At 44.8% G+C, this 19,989-nt stretch overlaps 1 protein-coding gene across 1 annotated transcript in view; it reads left to right on the forward strand.

Annotated features, from left to right (window-relative positions):
- SCUBE2 (signal peptide, CUB domain and EGF like domain containing 2) overlaps nt 1-19,989 on the forward strand; it is a 74,997-nt gene that overhangs the window by 29,427 nt on the left and 25,581 nt on the right. Inside the window, exons 8-16 of the mRNA XM_056116097.1 lie at nt 1,537-1,653; nt 2,630-2,752; nt 5,305-5,421; nt 7,252-7,374; nt 7,771-7,887; nt 8,125-8,205; nt 9,950-10,054; nt 12,970-13,125; nt 13,568-13,774. Of these exons, the coding sequence (XP_055972072.1) occupies nt 1,537-1,653; nt 2,630-2,752; nt 5,305-5,421; nt 7,252-7,374; nt 7,771-7,887; nt 8,125-8,205; nt 9,950-10,054; nt 12,970-13,125; nt 13,568-13,774 (1,146 nt within the window). The remainder of the gene's footprint in view (nt 1-1,536; nt 1,654-2,629; nt 2,753-5,304; nt 5,422-7,251; nt 7,375-7,770; nt 7,888-8,124; nt 8,206-9,949; nt 10,055-12,969; nt 13,126-13,567; nt 13,775-19,989) is intronic.

The following is a 19,989-nucleotide window of genomic DNA, read 5'->3' on the forward strand; positions in this document are numbered from 1 at the left end:
ACAAAAACAATTAACTCTTCTGTCAGAGTGGTGGGCTTCACAGTGACTTAGTCATTTCATTTGAAGACCCTCAAGAGTCAGTCTCTTTGGTTCTCACTTGGCTAGCTTAGCTTAGGTGGAGTGGAATCTTTTAGTCTCTCATCCAGGGAACATAGGCTTGACTGACAGCGCTGAGGTGTGGGACCAGGGTTTGGGAGCTCTCCTCAAGGTGCAGACTTTCCCTGGTGACCTCAGTCCAGTGTTTCTCTGGTTGGACCTCTCCAGCACAGAAACTTCTTGAATAGTGAAGGGGTAACCACTTAGCTGTGGGCAAAAGGGAGGTATCTAAGGGCTTATTTACTTGTTAGATTCTGGGTCAGTTTTCATTCCAGAACTAGAGTAACTAGTTTCCTTCTAGAGTAAGTTAACGTACTCATTGCCTGAACCTCTCGGGGATTCTGTGACTCGCATCAGTTTAGCATTTGCAGGTATCCCCTCTGCAGACCATCAGTGTTTAACTTTGCTATGCTCCTCCCTTCACGTGCTGCTTCCAGAATATTTGCTAGCTTTATCTCTTGTCTTTTATCTCTTGTCTTCGGTCTTCTTTGCCTTTAAATATTGATGCTTTTTAAAAATCCACTTATTCCCATTCTCCTGGGATTAGGAGAGGAAGGAGATCATCAATCATTGTCATGCTCAGAACTGTTCAGTCATAGTTAATTAAAATTCAGCTTGTGTCCCGTATCCTCTCCCTGCCTCAAGCCCTGTCATACCTACACCCTTGGGTTTGAGAGTGAGTTGCCCTTTGAAATAAAATCAAGTTTCTGGAGGCCTAGATGTTAACAGTTAACAGAATGAATATTGCATTTGCCTGTTATTTGGATACCTGTATGTAGCTGTAGGAAATTCAGAACTAGAATTTGCTTATTATTCTTTATCTTTGTAACTGTGATTGAATGTCTGTGGCTGACTTTTCATGTAGCTCTGACAAATCTTTCTCTTTTCAGGGAAAGGTAGACTTCTCATGTGAGTTAATGGCAGTTTCCAAGATGAGGTCATTTGTCTACAGCAAGGGAACAGTTGGGGTTGGGGATACTTACCCTCTCCTGTTTAGTGCATTACTCAGATTGAAGAGAAGGGGCTCGGGATTTGAGAAGGAATAGCCCTCTTCGCCCGGTTCTACATTCATGTCTAGACTGCTAGATGTGGGCACAGTGAGCAGGTCTCAAACTGGCCAACAGGAACTTATAGTGGCTTCCTGGCCAACAGGAACTTGTAATGGCTTCAGATCCTCCAGCGGAGGGGAAGACCTGCAGGCTGGCAGAGACCTCTCTGCCCCTTGGACTAGGTGGTCAGATTCCCTGAAAGTGTCAGTGACATTGATGGCGGGAGGAGCTGTTCCTGTGGGATGTGGTGCCTTGAGGGATAACTGTGAAGACCCCATCCTGCTTCTTGGCGTTCCTAAATTTTTGTCAAGTATTAACATGGCACCAACAGCCCTTTCCTTCCCGCTTTGCCTCAGGACACTAACTCCCTTGTTTCTTATCCCCTTGCTAGAAACATGTGCTGTCAACAATGGAGGCTGTGATCGCACCTGTAAGGACACTTCGACAGGAGTTCACTGCAGCTGTCCTGCCGGCTTCACTCTCCAGCTAGACGGGAAGACCTGTAAAGGTAGCCCGTGCCCCTTGGCTTCGAGTATGTGGAGGGGCGCCGAAGCTGCTCTTCCCCTCCACCCCTCCTGGGTGACTCCCGCTTTGCTTATGATTCATATTGACGGGAGCGTTTCTTCCCTGGCTAGGAGAAGGTTATAATTGAGTAAGCTTAATTAGAACTGGCTTAATTACACCAACTGTTGAGAAGGTCAGTTCTACAAGCATCAAATATTCCTTGTCAGGCAATGGCCTTATTAGAAAAAAAAAAGCAGTTCAAGGAAACATTCATTTACAGGAGATAATATCATCATATCATAAATAACAACCTAGAGACTATTATGTGAATAATAGCCTAGAGATTATTATATGAATAACAGCCAAGATGATTATCTGGAGAACTTAATGAATAACTGTACTATTAACTTTTACTGATGAATCGACCCAGTGGCCTGCTAGTATTTCATGGGCAAGAGTACAAAGACTTGGTTCTTTAACATGATAAAAAGTAGATAACCAGATGAAACTGAAAAAAGATAAGATTAATTTGACTATCAGGAATCATTTAAAAGCATTGAGGCTATTTGATCATACATAATTTGCCAAAACAAATGTTCTAGTTCCTTATAGCTTTAATCATTAAACTGGAATGGACAGAATACCAAAGGAGCCACCTTTTCCTGAGAGAGTAGACAAGGACAAAAATATATCAGGACCTCTTCATTGTTCCCAAGATGCATTTCTCTTGATGCTTGTCAAGACTAGTATAAGTCAGAATTCATAGGGGAATGAGACACTTATCTTTCAAAATTGGTTATGCCAGATAGGAAAACATGGAGATTAAGAATACCGGTGAATATTTTTGCATGTTTGTAAAATGTAAAATATGGGTCTGTTTTTGTTCAGAGAATAACAAAGCACACACAGTAGCACTCCACGGGTTTGTGGGAAATTAGGGAAGTATTGCTCTCTGATTTGCTGATGCTTGCCTGTTACAGATATTGATGAGTGCCAGATCCACAATGGAGGTTGTGATCATTTCTGCAAAAACACTGTGGGCAGTTTTGACTGCAGCTGCAAAAAGGGATTTAAATTATTAACAGATGAAAAGTCTTGCCAAGGTATGTATGGAGACGTTGCTGTTCTGCGTGATGCTGGTGGGAACAGAGCAGTGACCCTACTTCATCAGAGACTAGATTACTGGCTTCTTGACCAAGTCAGTAATCGACTCTCCCTCTTGAGTTTCACGTTTTCCATCTGTAAGATAGACTAAAAGCACTGATCTAGCTCACAGATTTATTTTGGAAACTAGACTGTTAATGATCAGAGAACACCTCAAAGAACCCATCTGGTGTGATTACAGCAGAACAAATTGCTAGAATGGTACACAGTTATCTTGGTATTGAGGTTTTGAATAGTTTTCCTCTTCTAAGATTTCATCTGTGTTTTATTTTCATACCAAAATTTCATGGCAAAATGTGTAGATAGAGTAACTTTTCCAAGGCCCCTCTTCCCCACAATATAGGGTCAGCCTATAATCATGATCCTGTGGCCATTGGTATGTCCTTATAGCTCTTGTTGGAATGACCAGTCTTTGATGCCTGGGGAATGGGAGGGGGACTGAGTGGAAGAGAGGACAGTGGTCCTTGGACAGGATTGCAGACCCCTTCCTTCTTAGATATGTCATTCCCACATTAACTGTGTTAGGGGAAATTATCTGGGTAGTGGTTGTTATTGATTAGTAAGCTATTTTGAGTGGGAGGGATTAATTTATGTTTTTGGATGAGCTCCTTTGAAAAACTCTTTTTTTTCGCTCACTCCCAGCAGTGCTTAAGGTACCACATGGTTCTGGGGTTCAAACTTGGGCTTCCCGCACAAGGTACTCAACCCATTGAGCTCTCTCCCTCACACCTCAAGTGCCCCAGTTTATGCCCTATTAATAACCATGTAGAAGCTCTCAAGAAAGATATGCTGTAATTTGATCTATATAAAAGAGTAAGATCAACTAACTTTGTGAGAAATCTCAAAATTAAATAAAAATCAGAACTATCTGATTTCACTATAGATAATAAAGATGTGACATTACCGGTTTTTAACTTTATGGTGTAAAATAAGTTTCTTTCTTGATTTTCTCTTCTTAATAGTTATTTTTTCCAGGAAGTTCAAGTATATTTCCCTTTAAATTCAGTGAATTCTTTCTTGATAGTTATTGTAGTTTTCTTCCATTTGACTTGGAAAGTGATTTAACTGTTCCACATAATGTTTCATAATGTATAGAGCATGAAATACTGTTTAAGCTGTGTAAACACATTAAAAAGGAATCAGAAAAGTGATCTCATTATTTTTGGCACAGAAAAGTCCATTGTGAGCAGCCAAAGTCTGCTACTGAACAAGTCTACTTTCTCAATAACTGGCTGATGTTAATAACAGAATTCATAGCATGGCATCAATTACTGTAGAAGAAACAGAGTTTTTCTCATTTTTCACCCATCAGTCTTGATAGAACACATATTTTCACAGAAAAACTTGCTGAAGAAATTGCCAGGATTTATGGGAAAAGCTAGGGATGAAGAGGTTTTGTAAGAATTGGCCCTTTATTTTATTGTTTTTATATCTCCAGTTTCTTCCAAATATAAATTTTTTTAATTAACATAGTTTCATGGCACATTTGGTTTTAAACATATAAATATCTATAGATATACTTAATTAACATAATCTCATGGCACATTTGGTGTTGGAAAAGAGCTCTAGCAATGAAAAAGTCCTGTCTTTGGCTCCACACTAGTTCTGGTTTATCCATTTGAAGACATTAGACATAACTCTGTAAATAAAACCCTCTAAAATGTTGAATAAGTGGAGTATTAAAATCCTAGCTTAAGGAAAGATATAAAGACCAGATCAGGAAAAGGAGATGATTAGAGAGACAAATGTAGCCTCTTTCCGTATCCTTAGCTGGTGCCAAGGTGGCTCTGAACTGAACCAGTCAGGGAGGGGTTCTGTGAGATGAACAGTGCAGTGTGGGGTGTGTGTGTGTGTGTGTGTGTGTGTGTGTGTGTGTGTGTGTGTGTGTATGTGTGTAGGTAGATACAGGGTGAGTAAAGCTAGGAATGGGCCACTGTGGAACTGAATTTCAGTTTCCACAGGAGAAAATGATTGAAAATGTTAGTGTCAGTACATTCTTTTTAGTGCAAAGGGTATTAAAACCCAGGATTAATAGACATCCTGCAACTAAAAGACTATTCTGGAAAGATCAGAAGGAGATGTGAATCAGATTTATTTCCAACTTGGGTGTTCTCTCTGTATGATTTACAGTAGCTGATAAAAATCATGCTTATTGTCTTACCAATACTAATATAATGGCACGCATTGGTGGCCTGTTACAGTTTGTAACCCTTTTCTAGGGAAGTTATCTCATTTGGCATCATTTCAATACTTTAAATAATTATGGAAAACTTGGATGAGATGCCAAAGAAACTTTTAGGTAAGTGAAATTTTGCAACAGAATTTGGAAATAAGACTTATTGTGGGCCACTGCACTCTTTCGTCAAACACATGGGTATAAGTGATAGCAAATCACTCTTTGTGTTGTTTTGTCAGTGGTTGTATTATTATAAATGTGCTCTGTCCACTTATCAGAGTGGTTTCAACTCATCTCTCCCTTTGACCATTCCAGATGTGGATGAATGCTCTTTGGACAGGACCTGTGACCACAGCTGCATTAACTATCCTGGCACATTTGAGTGTGCTTGCAACCAAGGCTACACCCTCTATGGCTTTACCCACTGTGCAGGTGAGCCAATGGCCTCTCTAGAGTCAGGAGAGGTTAGGCCTGCAGGAGGGGAAGGTCTACCCCTAACGTTATTCCAGCTAGAAGCCTATTCTTCCACTTGGGGGGACGAATGGGACATTCCAGTGGCAGAGAGTCCACTCATCAACTCCAGAGAACTCTGTGCTAAGGGAAACCACCCCACCTTTTTGCCCTTAACAAGTTGAGTGTGAAGTGGAACCGAGAGAAATGAACTTCTGTGAATCCAGAAGAAACTGAACAGCTGTGAGTTTTTTTTTTTATAGACTTTATTGATGCTGTTGTATTCAGAGGATATCTCAGAGGCTCACTCCACATCCTTTGGAACTTGGCAGCAGATGGTGGTGGTGCAGGCCTTAGAGGGCAGCTCCCATTCCCGGCACCCTGCTGTGCAGGAAACTGGCTGAGAAGCCTTAGTTTGAGCTAGTGGAGCTGCTCTCTGGGCTTGAATCTGAGTAGGTCTTTGAGATGGAAGTGGATTTTGTCTCTCTGCTATGTCCTTGTGGCAGCACGTTCTGATAATGGCTCATGAGCAAGTAGCCTGTGGCACGTGCCACAGATTTGGCACCAGCCGCGTCCTACTCTGCCACCCCTTCTCAGTTGCTCAGCAGCTTTTCAGAACACATATTGCAGTTCTGACGCAGGATGTCAAGGGTTTCTGAGAATCTGAGGATTTAGGTAGGAAGCATAGGCCTAAATGCTATGCTTCTACTTGACCTGTGTCCTGTGCTTTAAGAGAAGGATGAAAGTGACTCTCTACAGTGTGTCTCTGCTCTTCAACCAAGCCTTGAAAGTGCTAAAGTCATACTTTTCAAGTCCACCAAGAAACCCCCATGGAAATATGGAGGCCTGTCTAGGTTTTAGTCGATGTCACCTTCTTATCCACACACAGTCTCACATTGAGGGGTATTAGCCCAAGACCACGTTTCTTTTTTTTCTTTACCTTTCCTTTTTTTGGAGGAGACGATTTCTTATGCAGTGTTGAGGAGGTCCAGGAGTCCCTTCTGGTCATTCATGGCCAACTGAACGGGCAGTTCAATGCAGGGGCTCAAGGACACTGTGCTACTTAGGCTCTGTGGTGTGGCAGATCACCCAGGGCCACCCAGCAGTACTCAGGTGCCTCCAAGGCTGCTCCCAGCAGTGTTCAGGGAACCAAGTGGTGCTAGGCATCTAATAGGCCATGGCATACAAGGCCTGTTTTCCCAAGGTCAGTTTTCTGGGTCCTTGGGAGCATGCCCTAGGTTCAAGAGGAGTTTGAAGGGACTTCCTCAGTCTGAGGAAGAGGTTGCAGATGATGCAGCACTCACAGGGCAGGTTGAGGGGGCGGGGTGTAGCCCTTCTTGCATCTGCATGATGAAAGAGGTGAGTGTTGGCTTCCCAAATCCTTTGGGGCGTGCCCTAAGTTATATAGCCTGAGCCCTGTATTATCTCACTGCCCCTAGCTAACTCATTTTTCTTCTTCTACACCTCAACTGTATAAACTGCCACACAGGGAAACCTAGTCCTCTTTTTCTTGGTATGTAGCCCAGAAGGATGGTGGAGCTTGACATCAGCAGCCTAATGTGGTGTCTGAGTTTGGACATCAGCAAACAGAATGTAGCCCCTCAGTGTTCCTCATGGGAAAATGGTTTCACCAAGAACAGCTCCTGAAACCACCCTAGTGGGGCTGCCTGGGAAGTGGGGTCAGCAGTCAGCAACCTACTGGGCCGTGGGGGTCAGTCAGTCATGTGCTTTCCTCCCCGTCCCCCTACCCCCATCCCTCCCGGCTGGAGAGTCAGCAGGGAGGCAGTGACAGGAGAGTGTTTTGCTCCACAGACACTGATGAGTGCAGCGTCAACAACGGAGGCTGCCAGCAGCTCTGTGTGAACACCGTGGGCAGCTACGAGTGCCAGTGCCTGTCTGCGTACAAGCTCCACTGGAACAGGAAGGACTGCGTGGGTAAGGGGCGCCCCGCAGCACTCCCCACGTCCCACCCTCTGGAGTGCGGCTCACCGGCCCCCACCGAGCCCCCCAATTCCCAAGGGGCAGCAGCCTTCTTTAAATAGGCCAAAAACAGGAGATACTTGGCAGGCGCTTTGGTGTTTCCCTCTGTGCTTCTGCGTAGGTTGGAACTTACTTCTCTTTTCCTGGATGCTTTACTGCATGATTAAAAAAAAAACAACAACGTTCTAAGGACTCCTTCCCTGTGCGGAAGGCAGTGCTGGTGCCTGTGTTCTGGCGGGCACCAGTGCTTCCTTCTTCCCTGGGGGCCTGGCCTGCATGGTCCCAGCTGTCCTGGCCACACCTGGAAGCCTCCTTCTCTCTCTATAAGTGTCTGTGTTTTGTCCTATCTAGAAGTGCAGGGGCTCCTGCCCCCTAGCGCGTCACCCCACGTGTCCCTGCATTGCGGTAAGAGTGGTGGCGGAGACAGGTGCTTCCTCAGATGTCACACTGGCATTCACCTCTCTTCAGGTGAGTGGGGCCGAGGCCCTCGGGTAGGTCCTCATGCCAGGGCCGGGCCTTCCTGCCCTGTCGGTGTTAACTGCCCACTCAGGGCTTCCAGATCTTTATCTGTCTTTATCAAGAATCCCACCTGCTGGGTATTCTTCTAGGGGTCCCTGTGGTGTGTGGGTGGGGCGTGATTTTAGCTGCTACGAACAGAGACTGTAATCTTGCTTACATGTTGACAATCCATGTTCTGTCTATCAGGACTGCGAGAGGCCTACTCTGTCATCTGTGGCTCTTCTGTCAGGAACAAACAGCAAAAATCAAATGACTCTGCTTCTGGGGGTAATTACCGAACCTGTGTCTTCTGTGAGGCTCTTAGTATTCCTCAGTCTTCCTTCATGGGGTGCTGTTCTTGGGCCCTGAGTTTCTGTTCTTTGCTCATGTGCATGCAAGAACATTTGAGGTCCTGTCTAGGTGTTTGACCTCAGACTCCCCGTGAAAGAGGTAGTGTCAAATGTGTACAGGATTCTGTCCCACCCCAGGCAGAGGCCCACAGAGCTCTAAGATGTAGAGACGTGGGTCTCCCAAGTTCCTTCTACTCCAGAGCATCTTAAAAACTCTGGGGGAAATGCAGGCCCAAAGCACAGATTCTTAGTGGAGACATGACATGGGAGTAAGGACTCTTTCCAGACAAGAGGTTTCAAACCCTTTCTGGTTGGTGCAAAGACAAAGAAAACATCTAAAACTTTCAATGGGCTCCTCTCCCCAGATTTATTCGGCAGTGTGGCTATGCTGTGGAACCTCTGAATAGTGAAGTGACTCGAGGTCATACAATAAGCCAGAGCCACCAGCATGGTCATGCAACTCCCGTGATTAGCTGAGTTAACATATGCAGGTGGCTGTGTTACCTGGTATAGCTGATTGATCTACACTAGACTTTTGGGGGCACTTTTGCTTTAATCCTCATTATGCTCAAAGAAGAAACTGAGGTTCAAAGATATGAAATAACATGTAGAGTGAGTCAAGCAGGAACTAGTGAAACCAGGTTTCTAACCAGGTGTGTGGATCCGGGGTTCTCAGCACTGTCCTTCACTGTCCCATGTGCTTGATGCTGCATCCAGTCAGAGCAGACAGCTTGGTATTCACCACAAAAGCTTTCATTGGTGGTCATGGCCATTCCAAGGATGGGCATGCACATAGTTAACAGTCACTGAGTTCTGGGCTGGAGCAGTAGTACAATGGATAGGGCACTTGTCTTGCATGCAGCCGACCAGGGTTCAATCCCTGAGTTCTCCAGCAATGATCTCTGAGTGCAAAACCAGGAATAAGCCCTCAGCACTTCTGGGTGTGACCCCCAAACCAAATACCAACCAAACTAACCCCCCCAAAAAATGCCCCCAAAAGTTACTCAGTTCTTACTCTGTACCAGATAATAAACTAATTCCTCCCACCCCTATCTCATTTAATCCTTACAGCAGTCTGGTGTTGTAAGCTCTGTAGCTGTGTCTGTTTCACAGATGAGACTCATTCACTCAAGACCTCATCACAAGCCATAGAACTGGAGTTCTAATCTGGTCATTCGCTCCAGAGTTTTACATATAATATAGATCACTCATGGAAGGAAAGCAGAATTCTGGACATGATGGCTCACAGCAGGACCCAGGCTCCTCCTGCACAGACCATTCTCAGCACATTTAGTGTCATCCTTGTCTGGGGCTGGGAGTTGGGGCTCACTCAGCCGCACCTTCCAGAACAGGCTTAGTTAGAAGACTCTGCCCCTCCCGAAAGCACTTAGTTACCACACATTTCAGGTCACCATGAGGCTGGGTGGGACTGTCCCTTTGTTCTTGTTGTGCTGGATTTGTCTAAGGTGGAGGAATAAAGGCTTTTAGGAGGCTCCTACTGTTCCTGACTAGGGTCAGGGGTATCCCATGATCAGCTTTTTTTTTTTTGGTCTGAAGATGAGAGGGGCTCAGAGTGCTGTGTGTGTGAAGATCCCCAGCCAGTGGATAGCTCGCTGGTATCCACCTGGGATTTCCATTCCTTTGCCTCTAAAGATAACATCTCTCACTTGTTTTTTCTGAAGATGTCGCCATCGTCAGGACAAGTGTAACCTTTAAGCTAAATGAAGGCAAGTGTAGCTTGAAAAAGACTGCACTGTTTCCCGAGGGTCTGCAACCAGCACTACCAGGTATGGAAGCAGATGGCTGGTACCAGAGCTAGCCTGCATGCTGGGAGAGGGGGCCCCGAAAACAGCCAGGCCCTATGGATGGGACGGTCGTGTCAAACAACTCCACAGCCTCGCTGCCCCTGTGGAGCTCAAGCTTCCTTTGCCGATGGCAAAGCTCCAGGAAGCCTATGAGTTCATAGGTCTCAAGAAGGGCTTACTCATGAAAGCACGCATTAGCAACTTGATATCATATTGGCTAACTCTCTAGATCTTATAGTTTGCTAGAAATATAAGCCAAAGTAATGAAAGAAGGGTTTGGCTCCAAAAGGAGAATCTCTGATGAACAAAGATACAATATCCAGCTTTCGTGCTGGAAGTCAGTTTTGGAGACAGTGACTGGACTGGCTTCAGCAGAATATTATGATCTAAGCAGCCTGGATAGAGCAGAACCCAAATCCTCTTTCACCTCAGGCACATACTTTCAGGATCGTTTCATAAAATAATTAAGAGGTTTTTTTTTAAAATCAAGATTTATGGATTAAGAAGATGTCTTTTCTCTAATCTGTCCTCAAATAGCTCATTAAGTAAATAAGCATCAAGTTTACTCATGTAACTTTTGGCTCCCTGTTTTAGTGAATTAACTAAGATTAATTGTGGCACCTCTATTTGATAAAATACTACACAGCTATTGATGAAGTGTTTTCAAAGATGGTTCAAGGGCAGAGAAAATGTTCTTCTAATGTTGATGTGAAAAGGGAGAATAATGAGTTGCATATCTAATACCATCCAATCTGTGTAAGAAAAGTGTGGGTGGAAGGGAAAAAAAAAGGAAAAAGGAAACTCACTCTACCATTCATAGTGTATATCTCTGGGTGGGAGGATAATGGGGTGATTTAAATTTTTCCTTCATTTTGAAAGTTCTCCAGAGTGAGATCTTATTCTTTTTTATTAGTGGGGAAAACATTTAAATAATGCTTTTAAAAAACGTTTTAATGCTTTGAAGCATTTTAAAAACAGATTTGGTCTTTTTATTTTTTTAATGCAGGGTAGCTTTTATTGAAAGATACTTGCTTAGAAAGATGTGAGAGGAGGATTGGAGGGATAGTAGAGTGGGCCACAGCCCAGCTGCACTCAGGGATTGCTTTGCACGTGGCCAACCTGGTTTGGATCCCCGGCATCCCATATGGTCCCCGGAGCCCGCCAGGAGTAATTCTTGAGTGCAGAGCCACGAGTAAGCCCTGAGCACCACCAGATGTGACCCCAAAACAAAACAAAAATTAAAAAAGAAAATATATGAGAGAAGAGAAAGGAAGTGTGTTTATGAGAACATGGGCTTCTCCAGAGTGAAAATAAATATGCAAAGAAACAGAGAGATAATCAGGTTAGATATGTGTACAAGGGAGAAAATGGACTTGAAAAGCAAGCCAGGTTTGGTTTTTAGTTTACAAAATGATATCATACTAATGTTAGTTTTTGATTTTGACAAAGTAGCTGTTAACATAAGATGTTGACATTAAGGGAAACTGGGTGAAGACTTTTGGGACCCCTCAATTATAGCTTAGGAGCTTTTCTATAAATCTGAGCTTATTTCAAAAAATTTTGAAAACTAGGGCTGGAGCGATAGCACAGCGGTAGGGCATTTGCCTTGTACACGGCCGGCCAACCTGGGTTCAATTCCTCCGTCCCTCTCAGAGAGCCTGGCAAGCTGCCGAGAGTATCTCACCCTCATGACAAAGCCTGGCAAGATACCCATGACGTATTCGATATGCCAAATATAGTAACAACAAGTCTCACAATGGAGACATTGCTGGGCCCGCTCAAGAAAATCGATAAACAATGGGAGGACAGTGCTTCAGTGCTAGGTACTGGATAATTGAGAGAGAAAAGATCAAAATGACCAACTCTTTAGGTTGAGTTGTGATCGTAGCCTTCTGCAAGGTCTAGATCTTTGTTGGTAAACTAATTTGCCTCCTCCTTTTAAACTGTTGTGTTAAACACTCTTGTGATATTAAAGAAGAATATGATATGAACTATTACAGATAATTGAAGTATGATTTTTATTTTAAGTAGAGGGGCTGGAGAGATTGTAGAATGGGCAGCACATCTCATGTGGTCCCCTGAGCCTCCCAGGAGTGATCCCTGAGTGCAGCTGCGGTGTGGTCCAAAAATTAAAAAAAAAATCTTAAAGTGAAGGCAAATGATTTGTGTGACTGATATGTGAACTGGCTTTTTGGTTCAGGTTAACAAGCATTATTAATTAAAAGGGTCACAGGAAGACTCAGGAGAGGAAGATAGTTGAAAACGGGAATGGGTCAGCGGGTGTAAAAAGCCCTGCCTTGTACAACACTTCATTCCCTTCCTCGAGGCCTCCATGACATTTGTTGATTCTCTGTGGCATTTACTGCTCCTAATTATTACCAAATGAGATCTCACTGTTGGTGTGTCCATCAACTTTCCCTTTAGAATTTCACTGTTAGAATTTCACAAAAGTCAGTTTTCCCTGTAGCAGGCGTGGATGCCTTCTCCATTCTGATGCTCCTTCTTTATTTGAAGCCTTCCCCATGCTGGGTATCTTCCAGTTTTCAGGAAACCAATCATCAGGACCTGAGGACACCTTAATAAATCATCAGTAAGTGATACAACGTGACTCCTGGTTCCCATCTTCCACCAGTGACTAATCAGACAGAAACACCCAGAATTTGTCCATGAAAGTGATTTTTCAGAGCTAACTTGGAAAGTTATATAGAAGGCAATCCTAGCTCTTCAAAGTTAAAATGTCATCGTGCTCTAAGCGGAGGGCTTGCAACATCTTGGCATCTGGAGTTAATCATTCGGTCTCTTGAGAGCTTTAATGAAATGTTTACTGAGCTCTAGCGAATGTTCAACTGAGTGCTCTGCCAGGATTTGGCTTCCGATCATTTTGTTTCTTCATACAGAAAAGCACAGCTCAGTGAAAGAGAGCTTCCGCTACGCAAACCTCACATGCAGCGCCAGCAAGCAAACCCCAGGAGACTCTGACCGCCCGAGCGCCACTAAGGACATGTTTCTCACTGTTGAGTTTGAACTTGAAACTAACCAAAAGGAGGTGACAGGTTGGTTTGCAAATGGTCTATGGTGCCAAGCTTCTCACAACTCGCTCCCGATTTCTGTGCTTTTCACTTTTCATCATTCTTGGGGGTGGCAAAGTGGGGGAAAATAGTGCAACCACTGAAGTATCTCCTGTTTTTTTTTTTGGTGTTGTTTATTTTGTTTGCTTGTTTTTAACCCCCCAAATGAAACTGAAGTTATTTTGGAATTTGATGATTTTATCTGCTTTTCATAAAAAAAACATCCAAAGCTACCATTTTTGGTCAATGAATGGCTATTTGAATCGAACGCTGCCCAGCCTGCTCGGTGCCCCACTCCAAGCCTCTCCCATTCTGCCCACAGGGGACTGTGGTGTTGGGAAGTCCTGCAGTCAGTTTGGATGTCCACTGGGGCTGGGGCTGATCCCCTACCCCCATCTCCACCATCTTGGCCCTTTTGTTTATGTAGCCTCTTGTGAGCTGAGCTGCATTGCTAAGAGAACGGAGAAGCGGCTCCGGAAGGTGATCCGCAGGCTCCGGAAGGCTGTCCTCAGGGAGCAGTTTCACCTCCAACTCGCAGGCATGGATCTTCAGGTGGCTGAAAAGTCTTCCAGAGCATCTGAGCACCAGGTGGAGTCCTGTGGAGTGGGCCAGGGCCTCGTAGAAAACCAATGTGGTGAGTGGCCGGCTGGCCAGGACCTTGTTGCCCACAGTACTGAGTTGACCTCCACCCACACCGAGGGTAGCCCTGGGAGGGGCTGCCCATCCTTCCTGCTCCAGGCCCACTCAGGTTCCCTCCATCACACTCAGGGGAGCTGTGTTGGTGTCTGTCATCTCTGCTGGACCAGGAGCCCCTCCTGCCCCTGGCCTAGGGCCTGGCTTGCAGTGGGCACTTACTGTTTGCTGAGCTGAGGCACAAAAGGCAAAATGTTGCCCGTGAAGGGCCTGGGGATGGATAGTCTCTGAGCACTGTGGGTGCAGGGCTGCAGGTAGAGCACAGAGCTCCATCATCTCCTGCTGTACCATCCACCATGCCCTCATCTCTAGCAGTGTGCAGAGGAGTGGTGGTGAGGGGCGTGTGCTCCTCTGCCTTCTGAGATCCCCAACTTCCACCCAAGTCCCCTGCTACCATCTCTTTTGTTTGTGATTTAATGTGTAGCCACTTGTGTTAGATCTGAGACCCACATGCGCTGTATCAATCTCATACTTCCGAGGGAGGGGCTGAGAAGTTCCAGGGCGGTCATTCTTGAGACCTGTTTGGAGAGGCAGTTTGGAACATTATGGGAGATTCTTACTGAGAAGGCGTAGATGGGGAAAATCAAGGTTTCACTTATAGAAATAACAGCAATGGTTTCTTGAGTTCTCACCTGCCATAAATGCTAAACGACTTCAGCCTCATCTCATTGGATCCTAGCAATAATATACCAGGTAGATCCTCTTATCTCCTTTTACTAGTTGGACAAGCTTAAGTTCAGAGGCCTAAGTCCTCTGGATCAAGATCAATAGATGGTCTAACTCCAAAGTGCCAAGAAAGGGGAATTTTGATCACCAGCCACTTCCCCTCTACCCCCAAGAATAAATGATGTCCTTTCTGAGGTTCACTGAAAGCACAAGGTCCGAGAAATGAAGCTTAAACTAAGGAGTAATAAGTGAGTATTTCTGAGCAAGGAAAGCTGAGACCAGGCTTGCTCACACAGGAGAATCAGCAGCAGTGACCCACAACCACACAGAGCTTGACCAAAATATAGTGAAAATCAAGGATAAAATAAAAAAAAAATTTTGTAATTGCAAAAATGCAGTTGTTTGCCAGGACCTGGTTCTCAAATAGTGTTGACTTTTATTCTTTTTTAAATTGTAGCAAACAACATAGTCACTTCTGGCCAATGAGACACTTCCTTTTTAATAGTCATTTTATAGTAAAGGCTTGTTAATTTGGTATTTAAGGACTTTGGGGACAACTTGTTTTGCAGGTGGCCTTTGGACCATCTGTAATCAATTTCAGCAAGATGGCAAAAAAAAATTAGGAAAAGAGGAATTATATTCTCCAAGGAATAAATTTCTAGAATTCCATAGTCATCCATAAAATTCTTCAACTTTAAAGAAAATTAATAAAACAGACTTTTATTTATTTTTATAGGTATTTATCTTTTCATTAAGGATAAATTATTTAGGAAACATACTTGTTAATAACATATATCTTCATATTTAATTATCTTAAATTTTACTGAATTTTTTTTGAAAGGATCATACCTGGTGATGCTCAGGTTTTATTCCCGGCTCTGTGCTCTGTGCCCAGAGATTACTCCTGGTGAGGCTTAAGGGACCATATGGATTGCCAGGGTGTTGAACTTGGCTGGACTATACTCACTATAAGGCAAGCACTATACCCACTGTACTATCTCTCCAGTCCCCATAACTGACTGGCAATTTTTAAAAAGAAACAATTCAGGTAACTGGCAAAGTGGATAATTTAGTGTCTGGGTTCCTGAGAGACAGAAAATGCTTAGTTTAGATTTTAGTAGCAGCCTCTTCTCTCTGCAGCAGTTGAGAATAATCCATCCCATCAGCTTTTGTTGAATGCTTCTCTGTGCTCTCTTGATAGATGTGAAGAAGCAGAGAAAAATAACAGGCAGGGTGCTGTTCTTAGGAAGTTCCCATTCTTTTTGTTGTTGTTCTAGAACTGACAGAATTCTTTTTATTTTTTATTTTTTAATGAATCACCATGAGAAACAGTTACAGACTTACAAACTTTCGTGCTTACATTTCAGTCATACAATGACCGACTACCCATCCCTCCACCAGTGCCCATTCTCCACCACCAATGATCCCAGTATCCCTCTCACCCCCCACTCCATCCCCCGCCCCTTCCTCTGTGGCAGGCACATTCCCTTTTACTCTCTCTCTCCTTTGGGGTGTTATGGTTTGCGATACAGGTATTAAGTGGCCATCATGTTCTGTCTATAGTCTACTTTCAGCACGCATCTCCCATTCCAAGGAAGCTCCCATTCTAACCAAGGAGATGGACAGGAAAAAAATCAAAGGAAAAAGATCGTTCCAGAAGTCATGTGCTCTGTGAAAGTAATAAAGTGGAAAGGGCTAGAGGGGAAGAGGGATAACCCTCTGTGGGATCTCCAGGGGAGTTCTCAGAGTTGCTGGCATTTGAGTTGGGGACCCTCAAATGTAGAGGAGGGACTGGAAAGTACAGAGTACTGAAGCACTGAACTTTCCTGCTGGGGCATGTTCTTAAATCTTTCTAACTCAACAAGGAAAAGTCTATACTAGCACCATAGACCAATATTTAGGCCAAAACCCATTGCACATCCTTGTAGGAAATTCCTTTCATTAAAAAAAGTCTGGGAAACAATTTAATGAATGTGGATGTTTATTGAATACTTACAATGTCACAGTCACGGTCCTCCCGTTGTTCATCGATTTGCTCGAGCGGGCCCAGTAACGTCTCCATCGTGAGACTTGTTGTTACTGTCTTTGTCTTATCGAATACGTCACAGGGAGCTTGCCAGGCTTTGCCGTGCGGGCGAGATACTCTCGGTAGCTTGCCAGGCTCTCCGAGAGGGGCGGAGGAATCGAACCTGGCTTGGCCATGTTGGCTGCATGCAAGGCAAATGCCCTACCGCTGTGCTATCACTCCAGCCCTGAACACTTACAATATGTAGAGCATTGTCCTGGGCAGTTTACAATCATGCATGGCTTAAACATTTTTCTGTCAACGTCAGACTCATTCCTGAGGGTAGTCCCGATACAGACCAAGAGGGGAGTGGGCAGCACCATCTTCTTGTGTGTGATTACACTCCGTGAGGTGCGCATGATGGCAGAATCCGCTCATGACCCAGAACCTATTCCCATCATTGAGTGACATATGACTGTACATGTGTTAGTTCGTTTAGTCCTTAACACAGCTTATTATTTTTTTCTTATCATGCTCTTTTGTCTGGATACAGAAGCTCAGGCATAGGGAGATGAGCAATTTCCTGCCACCTCAGCCCTTAGAAATGCAGAACTGGGGTTCAGACCTGATTTTAGCAGCCATATTCCTCTTCTCCCTTCCCTCCCATCCTCTCTATTTCCATCTGTGTTCTGTGATCTTTCTGTATTCCCACACATGAGGAGAACCCTCTCTAGGCCACATCTGTGATGGGTGTTGAGGAGATTTGGATAAATAAAGCACCATCCCCTCGAGGCACATGTAACCCCTCCAGGCAGGAGTCATAAAGCATAAGAGGGACAGTAGTCAAGTCAAGTGACAGCCTTAGGTAAGGAGAAGTCAGAAGGGTACAGGCAGGGGCATGGCGGATGTCTCCTTATGGCCACATTTGGGTGCAAGCAAAGGAATGGCAGGCAGCTGCCTAGGAAGGAAAGCATGGCCATGTCCTGAGAGAGATTTAATACGTTGCTATGGAGCCCTGACTTTAGGTGACTGAGGGCCATCAGAGGATTAATTATGGAGTGTTCAGGTCATATTTGTATTCTAGAAGTCCCTCCCTGACTGCATAAGAAGTGGCAATCAGGACTGGGAGCAGAAAACCCAACTGGGAATTTTTGAAAGCTTAACCTAAGAATACTAAGAAAAGGCCGGGGGTATGGCTCAGTGATAGTGTGCGTGCTTTACATGTATGCAACCATGGTTTATTCCTTGCTTCCCTTGTCCTGGGCTGGAGCGATAGCACAGCGGGTACGGCGTTTGCCTTGCATGCAGCCAACATAGCCGAGCCAGGTTTGATTCCTCCGCCCCTCTTGGAGGGCCCGGCAAGCTACCGGGAGTATCTCGCCTGCAGGACAAAGCCTGGCAAGCTACCCGTGATGTATTCAAAATGCCAAACACAGTAACAACAAGTCTCACAATGGAGACGTTACTGGGCCCGCTCTAGAAAATTGATGAACAATGGGAGGACAGTGACAGTGACAGTGACTCGCTTGTTCTACCTCACACTCCAAATAGAAAAATTGAAAAGAGGGTTTGAGAACAAAGACGTACTAGGTAGAATAGAAAAGAAACCTCAAATTAGAGAAATATTTAGCAGGAAAATATTAGCCTTTGGTGATAAATTGGACTGAGAAACTGAAAGAGGCAAAAGTTGGGGCAAACACAGAAGTTTCTGACCTGCTTGGGTGATGTCATTTGCTTCTCACAAGTCTCTCATCTGCCCCAGCCCTGTTTCATATGCAGGAGATGCTGAAAAACGCCTGTGCGTTGAGTGAATGGTCCGATGAATGTGATCACTGGGGAAGAGATAACCAGAAAAGATTTATAGGAGCAGGAGGGGTATGACTGTTGAGAGAACAAGAGTGGAAAGAAAAGCCAAAATCCAGAATGGAGATTCGGGACAGTTTTGGGTGACAAGCACTGAGTCAGTGAGTGCAGCTCTGCAGGTGCTGAGGCAGGAAGGAAGGGAGCAGAGAAGCACTGAGGGGTGCTTGCCAACCCCAGGCAACGGGGCTGAGGCAGGAAGGGGACTCGCTGGGAACATCCTGTGATGATTGATGTGAGAAGGTGAGGGTCAAAGGACATGAGTCCCTGGGGATGAAGGTCAGGGGCTACTCAATAGAAACACAGCTGCTGGGTGCTCCTGTACAGAGGAGAGAAGTCTGGGATACTGATGTGGCTCGCAGAGCAGAGATACTGTGTCAAGCAGGAGTGAAGCCGGAGCAATGGAAAGGACAGGCTGAGGTAGGGAAGAGAAGTGGTCCTTTTTGGCGCTTGAATTTGAGTTGCCATGAGGCTTCTAGGTAGAGATGTCCAGGGCCTCTGGGAGTCCAGGGAAGCTACTCTCGGCTCTCCATGTCCATCCCAGCCCTCCTGCCCTGCACTTGTCCATACGTGCTCTGATTTGTCTCCTGTAAACACTGATCAACAGCGCAGCTCCCTCCTTCTGGGCACTGTGGCCTATTCTCTTCCCTTCCTGAGACCATGGCCTCCGGAGTGGCCCCCGCGGATCATCCCACCACCGCTACCACCTTCAAATCATACTTTGTTCAGTCATTGCCAATGGCACACAGACCTGAAATTCAGAAACCTCCTAAGACTTTGTACTTCTCTCCGAATCCTGCCTCATTTCCTTTGACCTCTGACAGGGTAAGACTCCTTGAAAGACCCGTCTGAACTCAGCATCTTCCTTCCTTCCTCCTCTGCTCTTGCCAATCTGGTCTCTTTCCCTAACTCCGCACCTGAAAGTGCTTTTCCTGAGATTTCTAGAAGCCTTCATGTTGCACAGCCAGCTGCCCTTCTTTTGCTTAGTGTGAGGCATTGTCCTCCCGGAAATATTTTTCTCTCTTGAGTTTTGCACACCACAGACTCCTGGTTCTCCTCCCGCCTGGGTGCCTACCTTTATCCTGTCTTCCTAATATTTCAACCTTAGGTCACCATGGTTCTATCTCCATCCATCTTCTCTATGTTCAAACTCTGCTTGATGAACCTCATCCAGTGCCATCTCTTTAAATACCCCATTAGACCGCTGATTTTCAAATCACCCTCTCTAGTTCTGACTTTTGCTTTGTGTAATGAACTCTGTTATGGAAATGTTAACTTTCTTTCTTTCTCTTTTTTTCTTAAAGAGGTTTAGAGGGAAAGTTATATTTTATTTTATTTTTATTTTTGGGTCACTCCCGGCGAGGTTCAGGGGTTACTCCTGACTTTGCAATTAGGAATTACTCCTGAAATTGCTCAGAGGACAATATGGGATGCCAAAGATTGAACCTGTGTCAGCTGTGTGCAAGGCAAACACACTACTTAGTGTGCTACTGCTCCCAGCCCTTAACTTTCTTTTTTATCACACACACACACACACACACACACACACACACACACACAGAAGTATTTTTGACCGCATGAATGTGGATGTTTTCTTGCCTTAAAATTTTATACTTATACTGTTA

This window comes from Sorex fumeus, unplaced genomic scaffold, assembly GCF_029834395.1.
Source record: "Sorex fumeus unplaced genomic scaffold, SorFum_2.1 ptg000030l, whole genome shotgun sequence".
In the NCBI taxonomy this organism is placed as follows: Eukaryota; Metazoa; Chordata; class Mammalia; order Eulipotyphla; family Soricidae; genus Sorex; species Sorex fumeus.